Raw genomic sequence first — 26,761 nt, 5'->3', positions numbered from 1 at the left:
GCAAACATAGTTGGGATAATTGGCCATATTTATTGTCCAACAAATATGTGGATCCTTCTGGACAGCAATCTAGGATCTAGAAGTAATTATCTTGTGACCAGATAAATCAGGTTCAATGAGATTTTTCAAAAACTCAGAGGATTATCCAAGTAAAACAAAACACAACTTTAATGTTCCAAAGCCCTCCAAATGTACATGTTTTTTGATCCAGCATTTACATTTCTGATAACTTAGCCCAAGAAAATAATTAAGGACATGTAAAAGGATGCATGCACTTAGCTGTTCACTGTGCATTGGGTGTTTTAGAAAATAGTTAGAATATAAGGATTTATGTTAAGATGCTGAGTATCACGCTATTGAAATTATAAGCATTACCTTGCTCATTTCTCAGAACAATCCTATGTGGTCTTTACAATAATTACTCCAATTTATAGATAAAGAAATGGAAGTTAAAGAGACTCAGTAACTTAATTAAGGATGTTCAGCTAGTAAAGGTCAGATCCAGGAATCAAAACCAGGAATGATTTCTAAAACTTTGTTCTTGTCCACCACACTTTACTAGAAGATTTGTGGTTATGCAATTGTTAAATAAATAATATACTTTTACACCTGAATAAATAAATCATATACTTTTAGCCCTGAATGCTATGCACATATTAAATAATACATTATCAAAATCTGTATTTTGACATCAAAAGATATATATATATAGCATAGTGTTAGCTTAATCTTGAGCGGATAGATTAAAAAACAATTTGCACAATATGTTCCCGTTGTTCTATGTGAACCAGTGATTTTCTATCTATCTGTCCATCTATCTATCTATCTATCTATCTGTCTATCCATCCATCCACCTCTCTTTCTAGCTGCCTACTCATTTCGAAAGGATACACCCTGAGGTGCTAGCAATGACTATAACTAAATATACAAGGTTATAAATGTTTTTTGTTTTCTCAATTCTCCTTTTTAATATTTTCCAGCCACTTTTTTTTTTTGTCATGAGTACATGTAGCTTTCACAGCAGGGAAAATAAAAGCAAATTTTCAAATTTAATATGCAATTTAAAACTCCTTGATAATAGGACTTGAGTATTGTTCACCCCAGCCCACTGCTGTATCCAGCAGAGTGCCATGCTCAAGAAACACTTCTGGAAGGTGAGCAGGTAGTGCCAGAGAGGAGTCCATGATAAAGGGGACTGAGCGGAGCTCCAGCAAATGGAGCAAATGGAACAGCAAGGACCTACTCATTAAGATTAGTGTCTTCAACTGGGTTTCTTTTCTTAACATTTTTAACTTGACATAATTTCAGACTTGCAGAAATGTTATAACGAAAGTACAAATAGCTTCCAGCTACCTTTTATCCAGATTCAACGTTTGTTAAAACTTTACTACATTTCTCTCCCCACGGTATTTCAAGGAGATTTAGACACAGAGGAAGAGTGAGTCTGCGTTGACGTATTTCATTCTCCAAATTGTCCTTAAAATGTTCCTCTGTATTAGAACTCCCCCGGCAGGAACTCTGTTCTTGCCACCACTAGGACTACAGACTCTCTTCCCTTCTTTGCCCCGCCTGCTCCCTTTGCCAAGAACACTGAACAGGAAGAAGTATTTCGCGGGGATGCCACCAAGGCAGAGACTGTGAAGAAGGAAGAACGTTGCTTGGGCAGAAGGAGCATATTCTCAGGAGACGGGGCCCCGCCTGCCACACCAAGCATTGGGCCACCAGGAAGACCCCCATCTGCAATCCAGCCTAGACTTCCAGGGAGAAAGAGGTGAGTCTGTCTGTCTGTCCTGGCTGCATGGACTGTTGAGCAATGCCAAGACCTTCAGGGATGCCTGTCCTGTCTGTCTCCTACCCCTGGTATTTGGAAGATTGAGGCTTCTGACAACTGAAGTCAGTATGGTGAAGGCTACAAACTAAGGTCCTTGGGAACAAGGGTCATTGCAAGGATAAGGGTTCTCAAAATACAGGAGAGGGTTTAATTATTAGACAGAATTTACGAGGCCACAAATAGGGCAAGGCTGAGGCCCAGAGTAGGGAATGAGTGAAGGAGAGGCAGCACGCCAAGTTCCAAGGCTCCAATCAATACCTGTTTCTTTCTGTGTTCTGGGCCCATGCTGGATCACCTCCTGGTACCTATCAATGTCATGCCTGTCTTCCAAGTCTGCCTTGCTTTGGGTACTCTGAGCGAGAGGCTGGAATATGTCCTGGTGAAAAGCAGCCTTGTTCCCGAATTCTGATGCTGCCGTGCTCTAATCTTCACAGGCCCCTGCAGCTCCTTCACCATGAACTGGCACTTGATCATCTCTGGGCTTATTGTGGTGGTGCTTAAAGTTGTCGGAATGACTTTCTTTCTACTTTATTGTGAGTATTTGAGCAACCTCTTGCCCTAACCTCCACGTTGTTTGGCTCATTGACTCTTCTCTTAGAAAGCAAGGTTGTGTATACAGGTTTCATACCCAAGTCTTTCCATCTGAGACTAACTGGCCCAATCTGAGGTCAATTGGCAATGCCTTTCTCACTCCCCAGCACACACAGTGGACCAGGCTCCTTGGTCTACCTTGGAGATATAGAACTTAACAGTCTCTGATGGTTAGAACCCCATGCAAAGCTTTTGCTAGTGGAGTGTTAGTTGGGTGATCTCAGTTGAAGTACTTGGCAGTGCTTGTTATTGTTGCCAAAATCTAAAAATATAGCTCCAGTTCAACCCAATGATAAGGCCGTAGTGAGAGCTGAATTATAATGTAACAGGATTTAACTGAGAAAGAAATTTCTCTCTGTGTACATATAAATCAATTCATCCAAATGCCTAGTAAAAGAAGCTTCCTAGGAAAGGATTTTACTGCAATCAGAAACTAGAATCTTCTCCAGCCCCAGAAGCCAGTAGGGAAAATAAATGAGGAAGGAAATGTGAGTAGGAGGCAGTAGTTAGCTAAGAGGTGTCTTCCCCATGATGCAATCTGAAGGTGCAATTCCTGTCATGTCAGACAGCAGGAAAGAAATAGGAATAAGTGAATGTAGTCACAAAACCACATTTACGCATCTTCACTGAGTCAGAGAGTTCAGTATTTCCCACTAATAGTCACAGTACCCTAGCAGCCCCTGTGCTGATACTTGTTTGCCATATTCATCATGCAGTCACATTTGGGGCTGAGCCAACAGTTGATTTTCTTTTCAGTTCCACAGATTTTTAACAAAAGTAACGATGGTTTCACCACCACCAGGAGCTATGGAACAGGTAATCTGCATGGTGGTAAATCTTCTCCCCCTCCTCCTGCTATTTCTATTCTGAATTTCTAGAGACCTTCCACACAGGCTCCTTTCCCAAGAAATTCTTTTATACAATGGTCCATAAAGATCTTCTAATTAATTCCCCTTCTTTTACATATGAGAAAACCAAGAGCAGACTGAGGGAAATTTCTGATCCTCAAGTTTCCTCCTGGATATGGGGATGATTTATATCTAATCATTGTAATAGAATGTGAAAGTGTTTAATAGCCAGGAGCTATGGGAGCTAGAGAGATGAGTGGGGCATGGTTCTCCTGTCCCTGTTAAACCAGCTTCCTCCTGAAGCCTTTCCCAACAACATCCTCTCACTTCCTGTTAAGACACCTATTACTACTGACATCGTTAGGAGAAAGACCACTTCTCATTTATCTTAGTATCAACAGAGGCAACCCAATACAGTGAGCTATATGGAAAAAATACCCATAAAATACTTATAGAGTCCTTAAGTTATAATCTCAAAGTAGTTTCTGATGAAAACCAGGCTATTACATCTTAGAGTCTATAAACTAAACAAAAAGTGAATGCCAATTTGTTTCATTAAGATAAATGTAAGTAACTAATCTGATGTCAGAGTAAAGTGGTCTTCAACCACAATGGACAAATATCTGGCGCCCCGATGACATGTTTGACCAGCCTCTGAAGTCACTGCAGATGCCTGCTCAGACAGTCACTGTTCCCAGGAAAATGAGGCCCCTATATGGATTTCTAGAAATGAATGGACCCTTCCCTGCTTATAGAAAATCTCCCTAAAGTTCACTTGCTTCCTTGTCTGCTAATATCCCCTTGGTCCTGAAATTTTGTTCCAATTAGCCTCAATCCTTAGAGCTAATACAGTGCTAATGAGAAAAGGGTCCCAGAGCTGCCCAGGGTTATGAATTTTCCTATTGAATCTGGGACACCAGAAATAGAAAGAACAGCAAAGATGCTGTGTGGAGCCTCGGGGAGAAGTACTCCAAACAGTCCTTTGGAGAAAACACTGTCAAAGGTTTATATAAGATAGGAGTGTGAGAGTTTCTCTCTGATACTAAATTCCTCCATTACTTTTCCTTTCTTCTGTTCTTTTTCTCAGGATTTGATGCCTACCGCTACATCAAAAAAAAAAAAAAAGGAGACATGAAATAGGATTTGGGTGTCGAGCATGACAAATAGTGGCAGTAGATAGATGGAAGGCTCAAAGAAAGAAATTGTCTGAAACGTTCTAGCTCAGAGTAGCCAAGAGCTTCTAGCCATCTCCATGATTCAGATAGTCACACAGCCCATACTCTGATGTCTCTGTTTCTGTTTCTGTGTTGTATTTGTCATACCATAACCTTCAGGTTTTCTTTTCACTTAAGTCTCACAGATTTTTGGGAGCAGTTCCCCAAGTCCCAACGGCTTCATTCCCACAAGGAGCTATGGAACAGGTAAAGTGCAAGGTTCCAACCTACTCTCCATCCCCTAGGTTCTCATGCACTGAATTCTTAGAGACTTCTCCCGTTGTTGTTATTCTTATGGAATTTTTTTGCTCAAAGGGACTATAAAGACCTTCCAGTTCATTCTCTTTACATACATTATTTTGGCTTTTTAAAAATTTTTCTGAGTACATGGTAGGTATATATATTTATAGGTTACATGATATATATTGATAAAGGCATGCAATATGTAACAATTATATCAGGGTAAATGGAGTATCCATCACCTCAAGCATTTATCTTTTGTATTACAAACAAAAATCCATTTATACTCTTAGTTATGTTTAAATCTGCAATTAAACTATGTTTGACTATAGTCACCCTGTTGTGCCAGCAAATACTAGGTCTTATTTAGTCTATTTTTTAGTACCCATTAACAAGTCCCACTTCTCCCCCATACCTCCCCACCAACTACCCTTTCCAGCTTCTGGTAACCATCTTTCCATGCTCTATCTCCATAAGTTCAATTGTTTCAAATTTTAGCTCCTGCAAATAAGTGAAAACATGTGAAGTTTGTCTTTCTCTGCCTGGCTTATTTCATGTAACATAAGGACCTCCAGTTCCATTCATGTTGTTGCAAATGACAGGATCTGATTTTTTTATGGACAAATAATACTCCATTGTATATATGTACCACATTTCTTTATCAATCCATCTGTTGATGGACACATAGGTTGGCTATTGTGAATAGTGCTGCGATAAAAATGGGAGTGCAGATGTCTCTTCAATATACTGATTTCCTTTCTTTTGGGCCTATACTTAGGAGTGGAATTGCTGGGCCATGTGGTAGCTCTATTTACAGTTTTTTGAGGAATTCCAAACTCTTCTCCATAGTTAGACTAGTTTACATTCCCACCAACAGTGTATGAGGGCTCCCTTTTCTCCAAATCCTTTCCAGTATTGGTATTGCCAGCCTTTTGGATAAAAGCCATTTTAACTGGGTTGAGATGATATCTCATGGTAGTTTTGATTTGAAATTCTATAATGAGGAATGGTGCTGAGCACCTTTTTACATTTCCATTTACCATTTGTACAACTTCTTTAGAGAAATGTCTATTCAGATCTTTTGCCCATTTTTTAACTAGATTATTAGGGTTTTTTTTCCTATACAGTTGTTTGGGCTCCTTACATATTCTGCTTATTAATCCCTTGTCAAATGGGTAGTTTTCAAACATTTTCTTCCATTCTGTGGGTTGTCTCTTCACTTCGTTGATTGTTTCCTTTGCTGGGCAGAAGCTTTTTTAACTTAATATGATCTCATTTTATCTATTTTTCCTTTGGTTGCCTGCGCTTGTGGGATATTACTCAAGAAATTTTTGCTCACTTCAATGTCCTACAGAGTTTCCGGAAGGTTTTCTTGTATTTTCATAGCTTGAGATTTTAGATTTCAGTCTTTAATCCATTTTGATTTAGTTTTTGTATATGTCAAGAGATAAGGGTCTCATTTTATTCTTTTGCGTTTGAATATCCAGTTTTCCCAGCACCATTTATTGAAGACACTGTCCCTTCCTCAATGCTTGTTCTTGGTACTATTGTCAACAATGAGTTTACTGTAGATGTATAGAATTATTTATGAGTTCTCTCTTCTGTTCTGGTGTTTATGTCTGTTGTTATGCCAGTACCATGGCATTTTGGTAACTAAAGGTCTGTAGTGTAATTTGAAATCAGATAATGTGATTCCTCCAGTTTTGTTATATTTTTGCTTAGGATAGCTTTGGATAGTCTGGGTCTTCTGTGGTTCCATGTACATTTTAGGATAATTTTTTCTATTTATGTGAATAATGTCATTGGATTATTGACAAAGATTGCATGAAATCTGTAGATTGCTTTGAGTAGAGTAGACATTTTAACAATATTAATTCTTCCAATCCACAAACATGGAATATTTTTCCTTTTTTTTTTTTTTTTTTTTTGGTGTCCTTGTCAATTTCTTTCATCCATGTTTCATAGTTTTCATTGTATAGAACTTTCACTTCTTTGGTTAAATTAATTTCTAGGTATTTTATTTTATTTGTAGCTATTATAAATGGGGTTAGTCTCTTAATTTCTTTTCAGAGTGTTCACTGTTGGCATGTAGAAATGCTACTCATTTTTGTCCGTTGATTTTGTATCCTGGAGCTTTACTGAATTTGTTTATCAGTTCTAATCGTTTTTTGGTGGAATCTTTAGGTTTTTACAAATATAAGGTCATATCATCTGCAAACAAGTGTAATTTGTCTTCATCCTTTCCAATTTGGATGCCCTTTATCTCTTTCTCTTGTCTGACTGCTCTAGCTAAGCCTTCCAGTACTATGTAGAAAAAGAGTGATGAAAGGGTGTGCAGCCTTGCCATGTTCCAGATCTTATAGGAAAGGCTTTCATTTTTTCCCCATTCAATATATGCCCATTTCTTCTAGACTTTACAATTTATTGGCATATAGTTGCTCACAGTAGTCACTAATGATCCTTTGAATTTCTGTGCCGTCCATTGTAATGTCTCTAATGTCTCCTTTTTCATCTCTGATTTTATTAATTTGGGTCATCTCTCTTTTTTTTTTTTTTTTTTTTTTTTTTGGTCTGGCTAAAGGTTTATTGATTTTATTTATCTTTTCAAAAAGCCAAATTTCTTTGATGTTTTGTATTGTTTTCTTCATTTCAATTTATTTCTGCTTTGATCTTTTTTTTTTTGTTCTACTAATTTTGGGTTTAATTTGTGGTTGCTTTTTTAGTTCTTTAAGATTTGTCATCAGATGTTTTGTTTGAAGTTTTTCTTTTTCTTTTTTTTTTTTTTTTTTGATGTAGGCACTTATAGGTATAAACTTCCATCTTATAGGTTTCAGTATGCTGTGTTTTCATTATCATTTGTTTCAAGAAATTTTTCAATTCCCTTCTTAATTTCTTTATTGACTTATTGGTCATCCAGGAGCATATTGTTTAATTTCCATGTATTTGTACAGTTTCCAAACTTCCTCTTGTTATTGACTTCTATTTAATTCCATTGTGGTCAGAGAAGACGCTTAATATCATTTCAATTTTTTGAATGTTTTAAGGCTTGTTTTGTTATCTAACATATGGTCTATCCTTGAGAATGATCCATGGGCTGAAGAAAAGAATGTGTATTCTGTAGCTGATGAATAGAATGTTCTATAAATATCTATTATGTTCATTTGGTCTACAGTATAGATTAAGTCCAATGTTACTTTATTGATTTTCCATCTGAAAGATCAGTCCAATGCTGAAAGCGAAGTGTTAAACTCTCCAGCTATTATTGTATTGGAGGCTATCTATTTCTTTAGTTCTAATAATATTTGCCTTACACATCTGGGTGTGCCAGTATTGGGTGCATATATATTTACAATTGTTATATCCTCTTGCTGAATTGACCCCTTTGTCATTATATAGTGACCTTCTTTATCTCTTCTTACAGTTTTTGTCTCAAGATCTATTTTGTCTGATATAAGTATAGCTACTGTTGCTCCTTTTTGGTTTCCATTGGGATGAAATGTCTCTTTTTATCCCTTCATTTTCAGTCTGTATGTATCTTTATAGGTGGAGTGGAGTGTGTTCCTTGTGGAAAATAGATCATTAGGTCTTGTTTTTTCATCCATTCAGCCACTGTACATACTTTGATTGGAAAGTTTAATCCATTTACATTCAATATTATTATTAATAAGTACTTACTTCTGCCATTTTGTTATTTGTTTTCTGGTTGTTTTTTGGTCTTCTTTTCCTTCTTTCTTTCCTTCCTGTCTTCCTTTTAGTGAAGGTGATTTTCTCTGGTGGTATGATTTAATTTCCTGCTTTTTGTTTTTCATATATCTACTGTATATTTTTTTATTCAAGGTTACTATGAGGCTTGCAAACACTATCTTATAACCCATTATTGTAAGCTGATAACAACTTAACTCTGCTTGCATAAACAAACAAGTAAGTCAAAAAAAGAAAACTAATAAAGACTCTACATTTTAACTTTATGTCTCACTTTTTAACTTTTTGTTGTTTCCATTTATAACTTTGTTTTTACTGCCTATGTCTTGAAAAGTTGTTGCAGTTATCATTTTTATTGGTTCATCTTTTAGTCTTTCTACTTAAGATAAGAGTACTTTACATACCACAGTTACACTGTTATGATTATTGTGTTTTTCCATGTACCTACTATAATCAGTGAATTTCATATATTCAGATGATTTCTTATTGCTCATTAATGTCCTTTACTTTCAGATTGAAGAGCTATTTTTAGCATTTCTTATAAGACTGGTGTGCAGTTAATTAAATCCCTCAGCTTTTATTTGTCTGGGAAAGTCTTTATTTCTCCTTCATGTTTGAAGGATATTTTCATCAGATATGCTATTCTAGGGTAAAGGATTTTTTCCTTCAGCAACTTAAATATGCCATGCATATTAAATCTCCTGGCCTGTAAGATTTACACTTGGGGGACATCCCAAGCCCAGTAACAATGTGGGTCTGCTACTAGACATATTGGAGCTCCATTGTACATTATTTGTTTCTTTTCTCTTGCTGGTTTTAGGATTCTTTCATTATCCTTGACCTTTGGGAGTTTGATTACTAAGTGCCTTAAGGTAGGCTTCTTTGGGTTAAATCTACTTGGTGTTCTATAACCTTCTTGTACTTGGATATTGATATCCTTCTCTAGGTTTGGGAAGTTCTCTGTTATTATCCCTACGAATAACTTTCTACCCCTATCTATTTCTCTACTTCCTCTTTAAGGCCAGTAACTCTTACATTTGCCCTTTTGAGGCAAGTTTTTAGACCTTATGAATGTGTTTCATTGTTTCTTATTCTTTTTTCTTTTTTTTTTTAATTTATTTATTATTATTATACTTTAAGTTGTAGGGTACATGTGCATAACGTGCAGGTTTGTAACACATGTATACTTGTGCCATGTTGGTGTGCTGCACCCATCAACTCGTCATTTACATCAGGTATAACTCCCAATGCAATCCCTCCCCCCTGCCCCCTCCCCATGATAGGCCCCGGTGTGTGATGTTCCCCTTCCCGAGTCCAAGTTATCTCATTGTTCAGTTCCCACCTATGAGTGAGAACATGCGGTGTTTGGTTTTCTGTTCTTGTGATAGGTTGCTAAGAATGATGGTTTCCAGCTGCATCCATGTCCCTACAAAGGACACAAACTCATCCTTTTTTACGGCTGCATAGTATTCCATGGTGTATATGTGCCACATTTTCTTAATCCAATCTGTCACTGATGGACATTTGAGTTGATTCCAAGTCTTTGCTATTGTGAATAGTGCTGCAATAAACATACGTGTGCATGTGTCTTTATAGCAGCATAATTTATAATCCTTTGGGTATATACCCAGTAATGGGATGGCTGGGTCATATGGTACATCTAGTTCTAGATCCTTGAGGAATCGCCAGACTGTTTTCCATAATGGTTGAACTAGTTTACAATCCCACCAACAGTGTAAAAGTGTTCCTATTTCTCCACATCCTCTCCAGCACCTGTTGTTTCCTGACTTTTTAATGATCGCCATTCTAACTGGTGTGAGATGGTATCTCATTGTGGTTTTGATTTGCATTTCTCTGATGGCCAGTGATGATGAGCATTTTTTCATGTGTCTGTTGGCTGTATGAATGTCTTCTTTTGAGAAATGTCTGTTCATATCCTTTGCCCACTTTTGGATGGGGTTGTTTGTTTTTTTCTTGTAAATTTGTTTGAGTTCTTTGTAGGTTCTGGATATTAGCCCTTTGTCAGATGAGTAGATTGCAAAAATTTTCTCCCATTCTGTAGGTTGCCTGTTCACTCTGATGGTAGTTTCTTTTGCTGTGCAGAAGCTCTTTAGTTTAATGAGATCCCATTTGTCAATTTTGGCTTTTGCTGCCGTTGCTTTTGGTGTTTTAGACATGAAGTCTTTGCCCATGCCTATGTCCTGAATGGTACTACCTAGGTTTTCCTCTAGGATTTTTATGGTATTAGGTCTAACATTTAAGTCTCTAATCCATCTTGAATTAATTTTCGTATAAGGAGTAAGGAAAGGATCCAGTTTCAGCTTTCTACTTATGGCTAGCCAATTTTCCCAGCACCATTTATTAAATAGGGAATCCTTTCCCCATTTCTTGTTTCTCTCAGGTTTGTCAAAGATCAGATGGCTGTAGATGTGTGGTATTATTTCTGAGGACTCTGTTCTGTTCCATTGGTCTATATCTCTGTTTTGGTACCAGTACCATGCTGTTTTGGTTACTGTAGCCTTGTAGTATAGTTTGAAGTCAGGTAGCGTGATGCCTCCAGCTTTGTTCTTTTGACTTAGTATTGTCTTGGCAATGCGGGCTCTTTTTTGGTTCCATATGAACTTTAAAGCAGTTTTTTCCAATTCTGTGAAGAAGCTCATTGGTAGCTTGATGGGGATGGCATTGAATCTATAAATTACCTTGGGCAGTATGGCCATTTTCACGATATTGATTCTTCCTATCCATGAGCATGGTATGTTCTTCCATTTGTTTGTGTCCTCTTTTATTTCACTGAGCAGTGGTTTGTAGTTCTCCTTGAAGAGGTCCTTTACATCCCTTGTAAGTTGGATTCCTAGGTATTTTATTCTCTTTGAAGCAATTGTGAATGGAAGTTCATTCCTGATTTGGCTCTCTGTTTGTCTGTTACTGGTGTATAAGAATGCTTGTGATTTTTGCACATTAATTTTGTATCCTGAGACTTTGCTGAAGTTGCTTATCAGCTTAAGGAGATTTTGGGCTGAGACAATGGGGTTTTCTAAATATACAATCATGTCATCTGCAAACAGGGACAATTTGACTTCTTCTTTTCCTAACTGAATCCCCTTGATTTCTTTCTCTTGCCTGATTGCCCTAGCCAGAACTTCCAACACTATGTTGAATAGGAGTGGTGAGAGAGGGCATCCCTGTCTTGTGCCAGTTTTCAAAGGGAATTTTTCCAGTTTTTGCCCATTCAGTATGATATTGGCTGTGGGTTTGTCATAAATAGCTCTTATTATTTTGAGGTATGTTCCATCAATACCGAATTTCTTGAGCGTTTTTAGCATGAAGGGCTGTTGAATTTTGTCAAAAGCCTTTTCTGCATCTATTGAGATAATGATGTGGTTCTTGTCTTTGGTTCTGTTTATATGCTGGATTACGTTTATTGATTTGCGAATGTTGAACCAGCCTTGCATCCCAGGGATGAAGCCCACTTGATCATGGTGGATAAGCTTTTTGATGTGTTGCTGAATCCGGTTTGCCAGTATTTTATTGAAGATTTTTGCATCGATGTTCATCAGGGATATTGGTCTAAAATTCTCTTTTTTTGTTGTGTGTCTGCCAGGCTTTGGTATCAGGATGATGTTGGCCTCATAAAATGAGTTAGGGAGGATTCCCTCTTTTTCTATTGATTGGAATAGTTTCAGAAGGAATGGTACCAACTCCTCCTTGTACCTCTGGTAGAATTTGGCTGTGAATCCATCTGGTCCTGGACTTTTTGTGGTTGGTAGGCTATTAATTATTGCCTCAATTTCAGAGCCTGCTATTGGTCTATTCAGGGATTCAACTTCTTCCTGGTTTAGTCTTGGAAGAGTGTAAGTGTCCAGGAAATTATCCATTTCTTCTAGATTTTCCAGTTTATTTGCGTAGAGGTGTTTATAGTATTCTCTGATGGTAGTTTGGATTTCTGTGGGGTCGGTGGTGATATCCCCTTTATCATTTTTAATTGCGTCGATTTGATTCTTCTCTCTTTTCTTCTTTATTAGTCTTGCTAGTGGTCTGTCAATTTTGTTGATCTTTTCAAAAAACCAACTCCTGGATTCATTGATTTTTTGGAGGGTTTTTTGTGTCTCTATCTCCTTCAGTTCTGTTCTGATCTTAGTTATTTCTTGCCTTCTGCTAGCTTTCGAATGTGTTTGCTCTTGCTTCTCTAGTTCTTTTAATTGCGATGTTAGAGTGTCAATTTTAGATCTTTCCTGCTTTCTCTTGTGGGTATTTAGTGCTATAAATTTCCCTCTACACACTGCTTTAAATGTGTCCCTGAGATTCTGGTATGTTGTATCTTTGTTCTCATTGGTTTCAAAGAACATCTTTATTTCTGCCTTCATTTCGTTATGTACCCAGTAGTCATTCAGGAGCAGGTTGTTCAGTTTCCATGTAGTTGAGCGGTTTTGATTGAGTTTCTTAGTCCTGAGTTCTAGTTTGATTGCACTGTGGTCTGAGAGACAGTTTGTTATAATTTCTGTTCTTGTACATTTGCTGAGGAGTGCTTTACTTCCAATTACGTGGTCAATTTTGGAGTAAGTACGATGTGGTGCTGAGAAGAATGTATATTCTGTTGATTTGGGGTGGAGAGTTCTATAGATGTCTATTAGGTCTGCTTGCTGCAGAGATGAGTTCAATTCCTGGATATCCTTGTTAACTTTCTGTCTCGTTGATCTGTCTAATGTTGACAGTGGAGCGTTGAAGTCTCCCAGTATTATTGTATGGGAGTCTAAGTCTCTTTGTAAGTCTCTAAGGACTTGCTTTATGAATCTGGGTGCTCCTGTATTGGGTGCATATATATTTAGGATAGTTAGCTCTTCCTGTTGAATTGATCCCTTTACCATTATGTAATGGCCTTCTTTGTCTCTTTTGATCTTTGATGGTTTAAAGTCTGTTTTATCAGAGACTAGTATTGCAACCCCCGCTTTTTTTTGTTCTCCATTTGCTTGGTAAATCTTCCTCCATCCCTTTATTTTGAGCCTATGTATGTCTCTGCGTGTGAGATGGGTCTCCTGAATACAGCAGACTGATGGGTCTTGACTCTTTATCCAGTTTGCCAGTCTGTGTCTTTTAATTGGAGCATTTAGTCCATTTACATTTAAGGTTAAGATTGTTATGTGTGAACTTGATCCTGCCATGATGATATTAACTGGTTATTTTGCTCGTTAGTTGATGCAGTTTCTTCCTAGCCTCGATGGTCTTTACATTTTGGCATGTTTTTGCAATGGCTGGTACCGGTTGTTCCTTTCCATGTTTAGTGCTTCCTTCAGGGTCTCTTGTAAGGCAGGCCTAGTGGTGACAAAATCTCTAAGCATTTGCTTATCTGTAAAGGATTTTATTTCTCCTTCACTTATGAAACTTAGTTTGGCTGGATATGAAATTCTGGGTTTAAAATTCTTTTCTTTAAGAATGTTGAATATTGGCCCCCACTCTCTTCTGGCTTGGAGAGTTTCTGCCGAGAGATCTGCTGTTAGTCTGATGGGCTTCCCTTTGTGGGTAACCCGACCTTTCTCTCTGGCTGCCCTTAAGATTTTTTCCTTCATTTCAACTTTGGTGAATCTGGCAATTATGTGTCTTGGAGTTGCTCTTCTCGAGGAGTATCTTTGTGGCGTTCTCTGTATTTCCTGGATTTGAATGTTGGCCTGCCCTACTAGGTTGGGGAAGTTCTCCTGGATGATATCCTGAAGAGTGTTTTCCAACTTGGTTCCATTTTCCCCCTCACTTTCAGGCACCCCAATCAGACGTAGATTTGGTCTTTTTACATAATCCCATACTTCTTGCAGGCTTTGTTCATTTCTTTTTCTTCTTTTTTCTTTTGGTTTCTCTTCTCGCTTCATTTCATTCATTTGATCCTCAATCGCTGACATTCTTTCTTCCAGTTGATCGAGTCGGTTACTGAAGCTTGTGCATTTGTCACGTATTTCTCGTGTCATGGTTTTCATCTCTTTCATTTCATTTATGACCTTCTCTGCATTAATTACTCTAGCCATCAATTCTTCCACTTTTTTTTCAAGATTTTTAGTTTCTTTGCGCTGGGTACGTAATTCCTCCTTTAGCTCTGAGAAATTTGATGGACTGAAGCCTTCTTCTCTCATCTCGTCGAAGTCATTCTCCGTCCAGCTTTGATCCGTTGCTGGCGATGAGCTGCGCTGCTTTGCCAGGGGAGATGCGCTCTTATTTTTTGAATTTCCAGCTTTTCTGCCCTGCTTTTTCCCCATCTTTGTGGTTTTATCTGCCTCTGGTCTTTGATGATGGTGATGTACTGATGGGGTTTTGGTGTAGGTGTCCTTCCTGTTTGATAGTTTTCCTTCTACCAGTCAGGACCCTCAGCTGTAGGTCTGTTGGAGATTGCTTGAGGTCCACTCCAGACCCTGTTTGCCTGGGTATCAGCAGCAGAGGCTGCAGAAGATAGAATATTTCTGAACAGCGAGTGTACCTGTCTGATTCTTGCTTTGGAAGCTTCCTCTCAGGGGTGTACTCCACCCTGTGAGGTGTGGGGTGTCAGACTGCCCCTAGTGGGGGATGTCTCCCAGTTAGGCTACTCAGGGGTCAGGGACCCACTTGAGCAGGGAGTCTGTCCCTTCTCAGATCTCAACCTCCATGTTGGGAGATCCACTGCTCTCTTCAAAGCTGTCAGACAGAGTCGTTTGCGTCTGCAGAGCTTTCTGCTGCATTTGTTATTGTTTACTGTGCCCTGTCCCCAGAGGTGGAGTCTACAGAGACAGGCAGGTTTCCTTGAGCTGCTGTGAGCTCCACCCAGTTCAAGCTTCCCAGAAGCTTTGTTTACCTACTTAAGCCTCAGCAATGGCGGGCGCCCCTCCCCCAGCCTGGCTGCTGCCTTGCCGGTAGATCACAGACTGCTGTGCTAGCAATGAGGGAGGCTCCGTGGGTGTGGGACCCTCCTGGCCAGGTGTGGGATATGATCTCCTGGTGTGCCTGTTTGCTTAAAGCGCAGTATTGGGGTGGGAGTTACCCGATTTTCCAGGTGTTGTGTGTCTCAGTTCCCCTGGCTAGGAAAAGGGATTCCCTTCCCCCTTGTGCTTCCCAGGTGAGGCAATGCCTCGCCCTGCTTCAGCTCTCGCTGGTCAGGCTGCAGCAGCTGATCAGCACCGATCGTCTGGCACTCCCCAGTGAGATGAACCCAGTACCTCAATTGAAAATGCAGAAATCACCGGTCTTCTGTGTCGCTTGCGCTGGGAGTTGGAGACTGGAGCTGTTCCTATTCGGCCATCCCCCTCATTCTTTTTTCTTTTGTCTCCTTTGACTTCTGTGACCCCTCTGGTTCTGTTATTACAATATTCTGATGTATTCCTCAGTATGCGAATTTCATTTTTTAACTCCAGAATTTCTGCTTGATCCTTTTTAATTATTTCAATCTCTTAGTTTTTCTGATAGAATTCTGAATTTCTTGTCTGTGTTATCTTGCATTTATTTGAGTTTCCTCAACACAGCTATTTTGGATTCTCTGTCTAACAGGTCACATATTTCTGTTTCTCCAGGATTGGTCCCTGGTGTCTTATTTACCTCAATTAGTGAGGTCATGTTTTCCTGAATGGTCTTGATACTTGTGGATGTTCATCAGTGTCTGGGCATAGAAGAGAGGTATTTATTGTAGCTTTCATGATCTGGGTTTGTTTATATCCGTCCTTTTTGGGAAGGCTTTCCAGGTATTCAAAAGGACTTGGGTGTTGTGACCTAAGCTCTATCTGCATGGGGGACATCCCAAGCCCAGTAACGCTGTGGGTCTTGCAGACTCGTACAGGTACCCACCTGGTCGGTCTTGGATAAGATCTGAAAGATTTATCTGGATTACCAGACAGAGACTCTTGTTCTTTTTCCTTACTTTTTCCCAAACAGAATCTCTTTCTCTGTGCTGAGCTGCCCAGAGCTGGGAGTGGGGTGACACAAGCATCCCTGTGACCACCAGCACTGGGACTGCATTGGGTCAGACCTGAAGCCAGCACAGCACTGAGTCTCACTCAAGGCCCACTACAACCACTACCTGGCTACTGTTTATGTTTTGTCAAGATCCTACGGCTCTATAATTAGCATATGGTGAAGTTAACCAAGCCTGTGACCTTCCCTTCAGGGCAATGAGTTCCACCAGGCCTTAAATAGGTCCAGAGATTCTGTCTTAGAACCAGGGACTGGAGTCAAAAACCTTATAAATCTACCTGGTGTTCTATCCCCCTGTAGCTGAGCCGGAACTCCAATCATGAGACATAGTTCTTTCCACTCTTCCCTCCCCTTTCTGCAGGCAGTGGAGCTTCACCCTATGACCACTACCATCACAGGCCCACAGGGTTACCACCAGACTACCACTGATTTTTGTTTAAGGTACAAGGGCTCTTTGGTCAGCTTGTCACAGATGCTGCCAGGCCTAGAACCCACCCTTTATGTCTGTGGGCTTCTATCTGGTCCAGGGCAGGTCCAGAAATGCTATTCAAGAGTCAAGGCCTGGAATCTTGGACCCCAAGAGCTGACCTTTACTTCTCTGTGGCCAGGCTGTTACATAAGGTGCAAGACAAAGCCCCCTTTACTTTTCTCTCTTCTTTTCTCAAGCAGAAGAATGTGCTGGGTTTCATTTGAAGCCCGAGACATCTCAGTCTCACCCAAGGCCCATAACATACTACCTAGGGATGGCTGCTTGTTATTCAGGGGCCAAGAATTCTTTCGTCAGCAGGTGAGGGGTCCTGTCAGAACTGTGTACTTATCTTCAAGACAGAGGATTCACTTTTGGCCCAGGGTATGTCTAGGTGTGTCTACAAATGTCTTTTAGGAACTAGAGTTTGGAATGGGGACCTCACAACTCTGACTAGTGCCCTATTTTACTGTGGCTTGCATCCAAGATGCAAGACAAAGTACTCTTTACTCTTCCCTCTCCTCTTCTCAAGCAGAAAGCAAGGGTCTCTTCTGGAGCTGCAAGTTGTGCTCCCTGGGGTTGGGACAGCAATGGCACAAGCATTCCCTTGGTCACCCTGGCTGGTATCTCAGTAGGTGCCCTATGATTCCACTGGCTCAAAGCCCAGCTCAGCACAAGGACTTGCCTAGGAGTTGCAGTCCTTGTGGCCTAGACTACCTTTCATGTTTATTTAGGGCCCCAAAGCCATTCAGCTCACAGTGGGCAAGGCTCGCCAGAACTCAAGTTTCAACCACTGGGTGGGTTATTCCCCTCTGGCTAGCACTCATCTAAATGCTTCCTCCATGGGTGGGCATCAGCTGAGTTTGGTCCATTTTGCCCTCCACTGTAAGAGGGCAGCACTGAGTCCAATGTAAAGTCTCACGATCCCTGCACACTCCCTCTCCCATGCACACAGACTTTACCATGCCATGCTGTCACTGCAGCAGGCATAGGGCAGGGGTGGTGTCAGCAGTTCAAGACTGTCTTTCCTACCCTCTGCAGTGCCTCTTTCAGCTACCCAGGAACTGCGTGTTCATCTGATTTTTTGTTCTCATGTATGTATATGTGCTTTTTTATGTGTAGATAGTTGTCAGATTTGGTGTTCCTGTAGGGGTATGACTAATGGAAACTTCTATTCAACCATTGTGCTCTTCTCCTTATTCTCCTTAGATTATTGTCAGGGAACCAGACTAGACTGGGTGGAATTTCTTCCTGGATGGAGAATAATTTTTACCAATATAATCGTTAAAACAAAAATATGTATCACTGTTTCATGACTTATTCCAGGATTTATACCCCGAACCAGTAAACTCATACTCTCCTTTCTTGGACCTCTTCAGTCTGCCCCAAAGACTGGGAATTTTATCAAGAAAGATGTTTTCTCTTACCTACTTCTGAATCATCTTGGAATGAAAGCAGGGACTTTTGCAAAAGAAAAGGATCCACATTGGCAATTGTCGACACGCCAGAGAAACTGGTGAGGACACTGGAATGGTACAGTAAAGCCACACACTCTACACAGCCTCAGTGGGTGGGATGGGGTGGAAATTTGGGGAAGCAGGGATGGGATTGAGTGAGGAATGGAGAGGTGGCTGGCTGAAAAACTGAAGCTATTTGTTCTGGACTGGGGGTTAGGAGACTCTTCTTAGTAGCAGTGAAGCAGCATGTTTTTCAGTTTCATTTAACCACAGAAATTCACACCTTGTGGTTTTTTCTACAGAGCACAGTAATGAGCTGATATCCTGGGGATGGGCCAAGATATTTAAAGTGAAGCAAATGACCAAATGAGATGATGTGTGTAAAAGTTGTTTAACAACTAAAAGAATACCTCATAGATGTGATGTCAGTGCATCATCCCAGTCTGCGTAGTAAACAAGGAAGACGTGAACTGACAAAATTAGCAATGTGAAAAACTGAGAATCAGGTCATAGAACTGAATTTGCAGTAGATGATCATGATAATAATCATGAAGATGTATTACTATCCACATTTTATAACTGGCAACTAGGGCACAGAAAAGTAATTTGCCCAAGGTCAAATAACAAAACACAGAATTGAACTCAGATCTCTCTGACTCCGAAACCCATACTCTAATCTGTGCTACATACACTCTACTCTTGCTTCTCTCACTTCTATCCCTTTATTCCTCCTCTAAAAAGTCCTCCTGTGATTTAAAAGAACTTGTAAGATGATCTCCTTTCTGAATCTTGGTAATAGATGACCAAGGGATTTGGATGCTACAAACCCTCTAGGGCTAAGTACCCAGGTAGCAAGGGAAAATGTCCTAAGGTAGAAAAACAGGAGCAAGACAGGGGAATGAAAAGAGGAAAGGAGGGAAGGCAAAGCGAAGAAGCAAGTGTGACAAGTCTGCCACACCCATTAAGTTTTGTGGATCCTAATTTGCATCCTTGGTGATGAAAAAGGTCATCATGGCCAGCCTGGCCAACATGGTGAAACCATGTCTCTACTAAAAATTAGCCAGGTAAGGTGGTACACACCTGCAATCCCAGCTACTTAAGTGACTGAGGCACAAAAATTGCTTGAACCCAGGAGGCAGAGACTGTAGTGAGCCATGATTGTGCCACTACACTCCAGCCTGGGCAACAGAGCAAGGCTCTGCCTCGAAAAAAAAAAAAAAAAGGAAAAGAAAAAGACAAAGGTCATCATGCCAATGGTTTGCCGGTGACTCTCAAGTCTGTATCTCCAGCTCATCCTTCTCCTCCAAACAGGTATACCAAATTCCACTTTGATGTTTCAAGAGTCCCACAAACTCACTATGTTCAAAACTGAGTCAGTTATATTTGACCCCACTGCTACTCCTTTTACATTCCAAATACTGGTGAGTACTCATGTCACCCAAGATTGAAGGCTAAGAGTTTTCCGGGACTTTACCTTGTCTTTTCCTCCTCAATTATTTGTTAACCAAGTCCTTTTCTCTCTATGCCCACAACAAATAGTTCAGTTCTTACCTGGATTTCTTCAGAATTCTTCTAATCCATCTCCTTGCCTCCTGTTTTGCACTCTTTCTAGCTATCCTCCTCAGAACTGACATCATAATACCTCTAAGGCTCTAAACTCTGCCATTTTCCAAATTAAAATGGGTTAAACCCCAGTTCTCCTAGCATGGCATATGTTAGGTTCATGACTACGTCAAATGTCACACTCATGGTCAGGTTCCAGCCCATGCTGAGGTCCTAGGGGAGAGAGTGGGTGGCAGATAGCTGAAAGAACACTCAGGGGGCCATAAGCAGGTGAAATGTAGTTTTATTCAGCAACTCTTTCATCAGCAGCTTTCTCACACTGTCTGGCTGCTTGATCCGGCCGCTCCCATGCACAGCAGCACAGCCAGCTCTCCCTTGTGTTCAGGGTCAGCAGCTTAACTCTTTCTCCCTCTGGACATGAGTGCATGCTGAGCTGTGTCCTGGCTCCCCTCTGTCCATCTGCAAGATGGACAGCCTTGGTTCGCTCTCTCTTTCTCTGGGCACCAGCACCTGTACCATGTCAAGACACATTGAGCCGAGCCAAGCCGCGTGCACAACATCGCCAGGTCAATTATACCTTTTTCAAACAACAGTGGCTCTGAGCTAAGCATCAGCTTACACAAACAGGTTATATAGCAAGTATACACACACACACACACACACACACATATATGCCTGCTCCCTAAACTCACTGAGTCACTTTGGCCCAGATGTCTGCCTCGGTCTACTCCTTGACCAAAGCACATCCATGTACCTTACATCGTATCAGGCCTTGCACAGTGCCACCTCTGCCTTCTCTCCAGCCTTGTCTCTCAAACCGCCTCCCTGCCACCTCTACACTAACTACGCTGAGCATCTTGCAGTTCCTCAAATGCTCCAGGCTGCTTCCCCACCTGCCTATAATCCATGTTATCTTCCAGAAGTCCATACTCTCCCTGACAGTTTGTCTGACAAACTTAGCTATCTCCTAAAATTCATCTCAGGTATCACCTCATCTATCATTCTAGAAAAACTTCAGATCTATGTAGAATGATCGCTTCCTCCTTCCTGCGTCTTCCAGATCTAGTGTATAATTCCCTAGTACAACACCTGAGATACTTCATTATGCTACTTAAGTTGGTTGTCTTCCCTCATTAAACCTGTGGTTCTTCAAACAGACTCTCACTCTGGAATCAGTGGTTCAAAGACCACTGACTTTTTTTAAATGGTGATAAAATCTATGTACCTCTTCCCAGAAACACTACATAAGCAAAATATTTTTCATAATATTCCAGTGGTTTCATAGTTTTCCTGGGAAACCATCCATGGCTTCCAGCGTGAGAGTTCAGCATTAAGGATTCTGGTTTTAGACTATGGGTCAGAACACTTTTTTAAAAAAGGGTCAGATAATACACATTTTAAGCTTTTCAGGGCATTGGTCTCTGCTGTTGTAACTTGAAAGCAGCCATAGATAATATGTAAACAATGGGCATGGGTGCATTCCAATAAAACATTTACCGAAACAGGATGAAGTCTGGATTTGGCCCACTGGCTGTAGTTTGCCAACCCTCTTGATCATAATTTCTTTGAGGAGAAATATATTTGCTTCCATATCCTCAGCCTAATACAATGCATGGCACATAATAGACACTCAAAAGATGTTTGGTAAATGAGAACATTCAGTAATTAATTAAAAAGTAATGAAATAAGATATTTCAGAAAAGGAGAACACTGAAAAGGGAGAAACTAAGGAAATAGTCAAGGGGATGGAAAGAATAAGACTTGGATACCCACTGATTATGGGAGGTATAGAAAACACTTCTGGCTGAAATGATTTGTAACTTATCAAATAAATACAGAACAAAGATGTCTAGGACTAGTGTCAAATTAGCAAATATTCAACAAGCACTTGCTTATTTCTTCTTGGATTACACTTCTAAAAGCAATATACTTCTAAATCTCACTGTTTTCCTTTCCTAAGTACTCAATAAATAGAAACACATTTTATTAACACTTGATTCAGCCTTACTTAGCATACAAAATTTCTGGTAACAAAAACAATCCTATGGATAGAAGCATGATATATTTTTTTAAATGACCCTGTTTTTGATTGCATAGTACCCCTTCCCCTTTATTCTCACAGTGTGGTCCCTGGACAGAAACATCAGTATCACTTGGGCATTTTGTAGAAAAGTAAATTATTGGTTCCCTTCACTAGACCTACTTAACCAGGAGCCCTGCAATCTGTTTTAACAAGACCTCAGGCTTTCCAGATTCCCTGTGAAGCCTGACAACGACTTCTTTAGGCTTAGTGATGAGTCCCAGCTGTAGCTGGTCTCAGAGTTCCCTACCAGCCTTCCTTATTCCCAGGATCAGATACAATCATGGGCACATTGGCTCCAGAGAGGCATCATTAAAAGAGTCACTGTTGACATTTTTTTTTTAATTTCTAGAAGTTTCTTCAGGACATAGCTGATACAGAGAAGTATTTTATTGGCTTAATTTACAATCGTGAAGAGAAAAGGTGGCGTTGGATCAACAACTCTGTGTTCAATGGCAAGTACGTGAACATCCCACAGTTTCCTGGGGATCTTGGTTTGCTTCAAAAGACCAAACCTGAGATTGGTGGGTTCACTCTGGAATAGCTCAAACGCTGACGCTTGACTCTGTTCTGCTCTTCTCCTTTCTTCCAACCCATCTATTCCCTGAGACACATTTTAATAAACTTTTTCTTATGAAAGAGATCAAACTTTCATAAGGAAAGAGAAGAGTATTCATATAGCAAATTATTTTATTCAAATCAGGATCCAAACAAATCCACATACATAGCACTCATTTGATGTATCGTGTAGCTCTCTTTAGATGCTAGTTTGTATAGCACTGAGCATTTCTGACTGATCAAAAAAGCTTAGTCTCTTGACTTCAAACAGACTAGATATGAGTCTAGACTGGATACTAGCTATCTCAAGGAGACACGGTCAGTTTTATGGAGACAACCCAGTTGGTATAGAGATGAGATCTGTTTCTATAACACCTAGCATTTCTGACTGATCAAAAGGGCTTCATCTTTTAACCCACAGATCACATTTTATTACAAAGTACCTACAAGTTTCCCCAGATGTGCCTTCTTTATCTAAATAAAGGTTATTATAAGCAACTTGTCTATGCCTCAAAGCTATGAACTTCTGACCCCCAAGAGCTATCTCCTGTGAATTGTTCCATGGAGATTAGGATTGGTGAGAACACCAGTAATTTTCCCAGTGTTTACACGAAAGTAGTGATTCAAACAGAGGTCAAGTCAGTTCCCAGCCTGTAACTGGGCTTCCCTACAGAGAGGAGGAAATTTATATTTATTCAGTGTCTGCTAATGCCAGCACTATGCTAAACACTTTGCATATGTTGTTTCCTGAAATATTCCCCATGATGCTACATGAAAAGCTTTTATCACTCCCCATTTCACAGACAGTTGAACTGAGGACAAGAAAAACTTAGAAATGTGTTAAATATCATACAGCTAGTCCAAAACACATGACATTTCTCTGAAACCAGAGTCTTTTCAGTCAGACTGAAACAGACTGAATGACAGAAAAAGAGGTGGGAGAGCCAACAAATACCTCCACCAAGTTTTTCTGAAGTCACTATGGTCTGGAAAGGGATGCACAACCTCTCTCTTTTTCCTTCCTGTCCTCCCGCTGTGAACACATGTACTGTCCTAAACAGTACTTTTGTAAGAAGAGAGAGCCCATGAGATGCTTCTAACCGAACACCACACTGAGTTAGTCAGTCCAAGACTGTGAATCCATACAAGCTTGCAGAAGAGCTGACAGGAAAGGGTGGGTTTACAGCTGCACTTGTGGAGCTGGATTAGGAGAGGGATCTGAGCTAAAAAGGAGGCTGCCCAAATGGAGGCCTGTGTGGGCCCGGTAGTCTGCCGCCCCTCCAGGCAAAATTCCTGCAAGACTCTCACTCTGGAATCAGAAGAGCCTGGGCTAAAATGATGGGCCATTACCATGCTTTGTTTTTTTGTTTGTTTTGTTTTGTTTTCTCATTTAGTGTTACCAATCAGAATCAGAATTTCAACTGTGCGACCATTGGCCTAACAAAGACATTTGATGCTGCATCATGTGACATCCGCTACCGCAGGATCTGTGAGAAGAATGCCAAATGATCACAGTTCCCTGTGACAAGAACCATACTTGCAACTCTTTTTGAATCCACACAGGTCATCTGGCCAGTGATTCTTTTACTTACCTATCTGTCTACCAGCAGCGGTCCTTGCCCATTTGAGAAACTGAGCTTCTTTCTTCTGCATGTGGGGGACTGGATGCTAGCCATCTCCAGGAGACAGGATCAGTCTTATGGAAACAACTCAGTTGGTAGAGATGAGGTCTGCTTCTGTAGTACTGAGCATTTCTGACTGATCAAAAGGGCCGAGTCTGTTGACAGGGTTTGTTTTATTTTAGCCTCAGAGTATCTACCGTATTACCAGGGAGCAACTGTAGAGTCAGCAATTATAAACATTATTTAGGGATTACCATGGTGGAAGAGGGATAAACGTAGCTCCTGTGACCTCATCTCTGTTCTCAAGGGAACCCCATTCACATGCCCCTCCTAACTCCACAAGCTGGGGTAGTAGAGGCTGTCCTCAGTCTGAACTAAGGCTGGGCCTTGGGGAGGGCTCCTAGTGCTGAGCTTGGAGCAGCACGGACAGCAGCATTGTTTATGGGAATGGAGAGATGTCAGGGCAGGATAGGAACCTTCTTGGAGACCCCTTTGAAGAAAACCAGACAGCCAAGGGAACAAAACACACTTGATTTCTGTTCTTCAGCAAAGCCCTGAAGAGACACTTAAGCTAAAAATTCCCTTGTCATATTTCTGAAACTCCATTATAACATATGTAACTCCTTTGTAACCAAAATTTAGGTAGGCAGGCTTCCTTTGCTCTGAAGGTTTTGAGTACCTGACTGTATTTGTTGAGTATATTTTTAAAATTTTGGATAGTCTCTTAGGCAACAATAATCACAATATATTCGTCCCTTCAGTTCTAGAGAGAACCTGATATCAGGCACAGCCTACTGACCCAAGGAGCCTGGCACTGGTTGGCATCACATTGCTCTAGAACAGGTCCAGCTGATGAAGCAATAGAAAAAGAGGAGGGCTGCTCAGGGAAACATTGGCTGGGGGCAAGGAATAAGCACATAGTAGAAAGGGAACATCAGGGTCAAATGGAAATCACCTGAGACAGGAAACTGAGCGTTCATTTGGCCACACTGGAAGAAAGGCAAGAAAGGGGAAGAAAAGTCTTGGAGTACCCTGGCTGTTCTCTACATTCACAAGACATCAGTTATTTACCCTGCTTGGTGCATGAGAAAGATAAAAGAGATGCCTTGTGTGTTTTGAGTAAGAATAAGTAAACCATAAGGAAGACCATGTATAAAACTGATGGAAATAATAGTCACCTAAATACAATGCATACCATTTTGTGTCTAATAACAATGTACCACAGTAATGACTGCACATATCATTACATGCATACCAAAGAAGATGTTGTAAATCATAGTTTTTATTACAACACTAAGTTCTGTTTCTGCATTCCTAGGTTTCATCATTTTTGGCTCCTTAGCATGGCCACTTACAATATTTAAAAATGAGATAACACATCAGGTGTCAGAACTTGCTTAAAGAGAATCACCAGAAGTAATTTGTGTTTGAGATGGGGCGGAAATTGGAATTATATTAGCAGCCTGTGGAGATACAAGTTCTCTGTGTTGGGAAAGAATAAGTACTATCGTTGAGAAGGGAAGTAAGGCTGAGTCTAGGTGGAGAGAAAAATCAACAGAATTCTAGCCAAAGGCAAGCCCCAGAACTCAGACAACAGAAAGGAAATCCTAATCCTCTGTTTTGAGAAGAGAGAACTATAGTTGCTTCACTTCCTGTTTCATGACAGAATAACTGCAAACTTTTAAGATCAGGAAATGTAGACATCTAGTGATTTCTTTAGTAGACAGTTTAAATTTCCCCCAAGATTAGGAGACACTTCTGTGCAGGTTCTAAAAGGAGCCCAGTGGCCTGGGGTGGGAGTGGGGAGTAGATAGGGAAAATGTGGGCTTTGGTTTAAGTTTGTCATTGGGAGAGTTCCTGGATCCTTGCAAGCTTAGATAAATGTGATCTTTATTAGATAGCAGTGGCATGCTTTAAAAAAAAAAAAAAGGCAATGAAATTTGAATTTGAGTTTTGACTTTGCTTCTAATATGCTGTGTGAATCAGTACAGTTTTCCTACTCTTTCTTGGTCTTAGTTTCCTTACTGATAAAAATGGGGTAGTAATACCTATCTCAAAAAATTATTGCACATATTAACATTCCTCTATGTATCTCAATGGCATTAGACATTAGGAGAAGCATTTTGTAGAGGATTTGAAGTTGAGATCTTCATCCAAGAAGCAGCTTTTCAATTTGCTAGAAGCTTAATGTAGGCAAGCCACTTAATGTTTCAGAACTTGTTAACTCATTTATAATACAGGAATAAAAATTTGCCCAAGTCAGAGAAGGGTGCCTCAACAATGTTGTGGCCAAGCCACACGGAGATCAAAGGCACACTTTTCATGACTTCAAATGTGGGCCCAGCCTAGGTCAGCCAACCCCCATACAACCCTTAGACTCATGAACAAATCCACCTGAGAGCAGCAGAGCCACCCTAGATCAGCAGAAACTCTAGGCACGAAAATAAAAGCTTATCACTGTATACCACTGGAGTTTTCTGGTTATGTCTCATACAGCAAAATCTAACTGATGCAATCTCCACCTGGCCTTCATCCTTCTCCCTTTATTGTCCTTTCATGTATTGTTCATCCCGCGACCAGGATGATCTTGTTAAAACATTAAACAGATTCTGTCACTCTTCTTCAGCCCCCTGTGATGGTTTTCCAATGTGCTTCTGGAAAGAGCAAACATC

At 40.4% G+C, this 26,761-nt stretch overlaps 1 protein-coding gene across 1 annotated transcript; it reads left to right on the top strand.

Moving 5' to 3' along the window:
- The first annotated feature begins 1,992 nt into the window (after positions 1-1,992).
- CLEC5A (C-type lectin domain containing 5A) lies at positions 1,993-26,639 on the top strand. The gene is made up of 6 exons (XM_037991182.2): positions 1,993-2,364; positions 3,179-3,238; positions 4,623-4,691; positions 18,189-18,325; positions 22,262-22,368; positions 23,862-26,639. The coding sequence occupies exons 1-6, from the start codon at positions 2,286-2,288 to the stop codon at positions 23,974-23,976; spliced, it is 567 nt and encodes a 188-aa protein (XP_037847110.2). The 5' UTR covers positions 1,993-2,285; the 3' UTR covers positions 23,977-26,639.
- Positions 26,640-26,761: the final 122 nt, after the last annotated feature.

Source organism: Chlorocebus sabaeus, chromosome 21 (assembly GCF_047675955.1).
Source record: "Chlorocebus sabaeus isolate Y175 chromosome 21, mChlSab1.0.hap1, whole genome shotgun sequence".
NCBI lineage: Eukaryota > Metazoa > Chordata > Mammalia > Primates > Cercopithecidae > Chlorocebus > Chlorocebus sabaeus.
Note: the sequence above shows the minus strand (reverse complement) of the source record. Positions and strands in the feature narration are given on the sequence as shown.

Excerpts from the sequence above, each read along its gene's own strand:
- CLEC5A (XM_037991182.2), top strand. The coding sequence starts at position 2,286 with ATGAACTGGCACTTGATCATCTCTGGGCTTATTGTGGTGGTGCTTAAA. Across the intron at positions 2,365-3,178 it reads GACTTTCTTTCTACTTTATT|TTCCACAGATTTTTAACAAA; the intron begins GTGAGTATTTGA and ends TTTTCTTTTCAG. Across the intron at positions 18,326-22,261 it reads TCGACACGCCAGAGAAACTG|AAGTTTCTTCAGGACATAGC; the intron begins GTGAGGACACTG and ends TTTAATTTCTAG.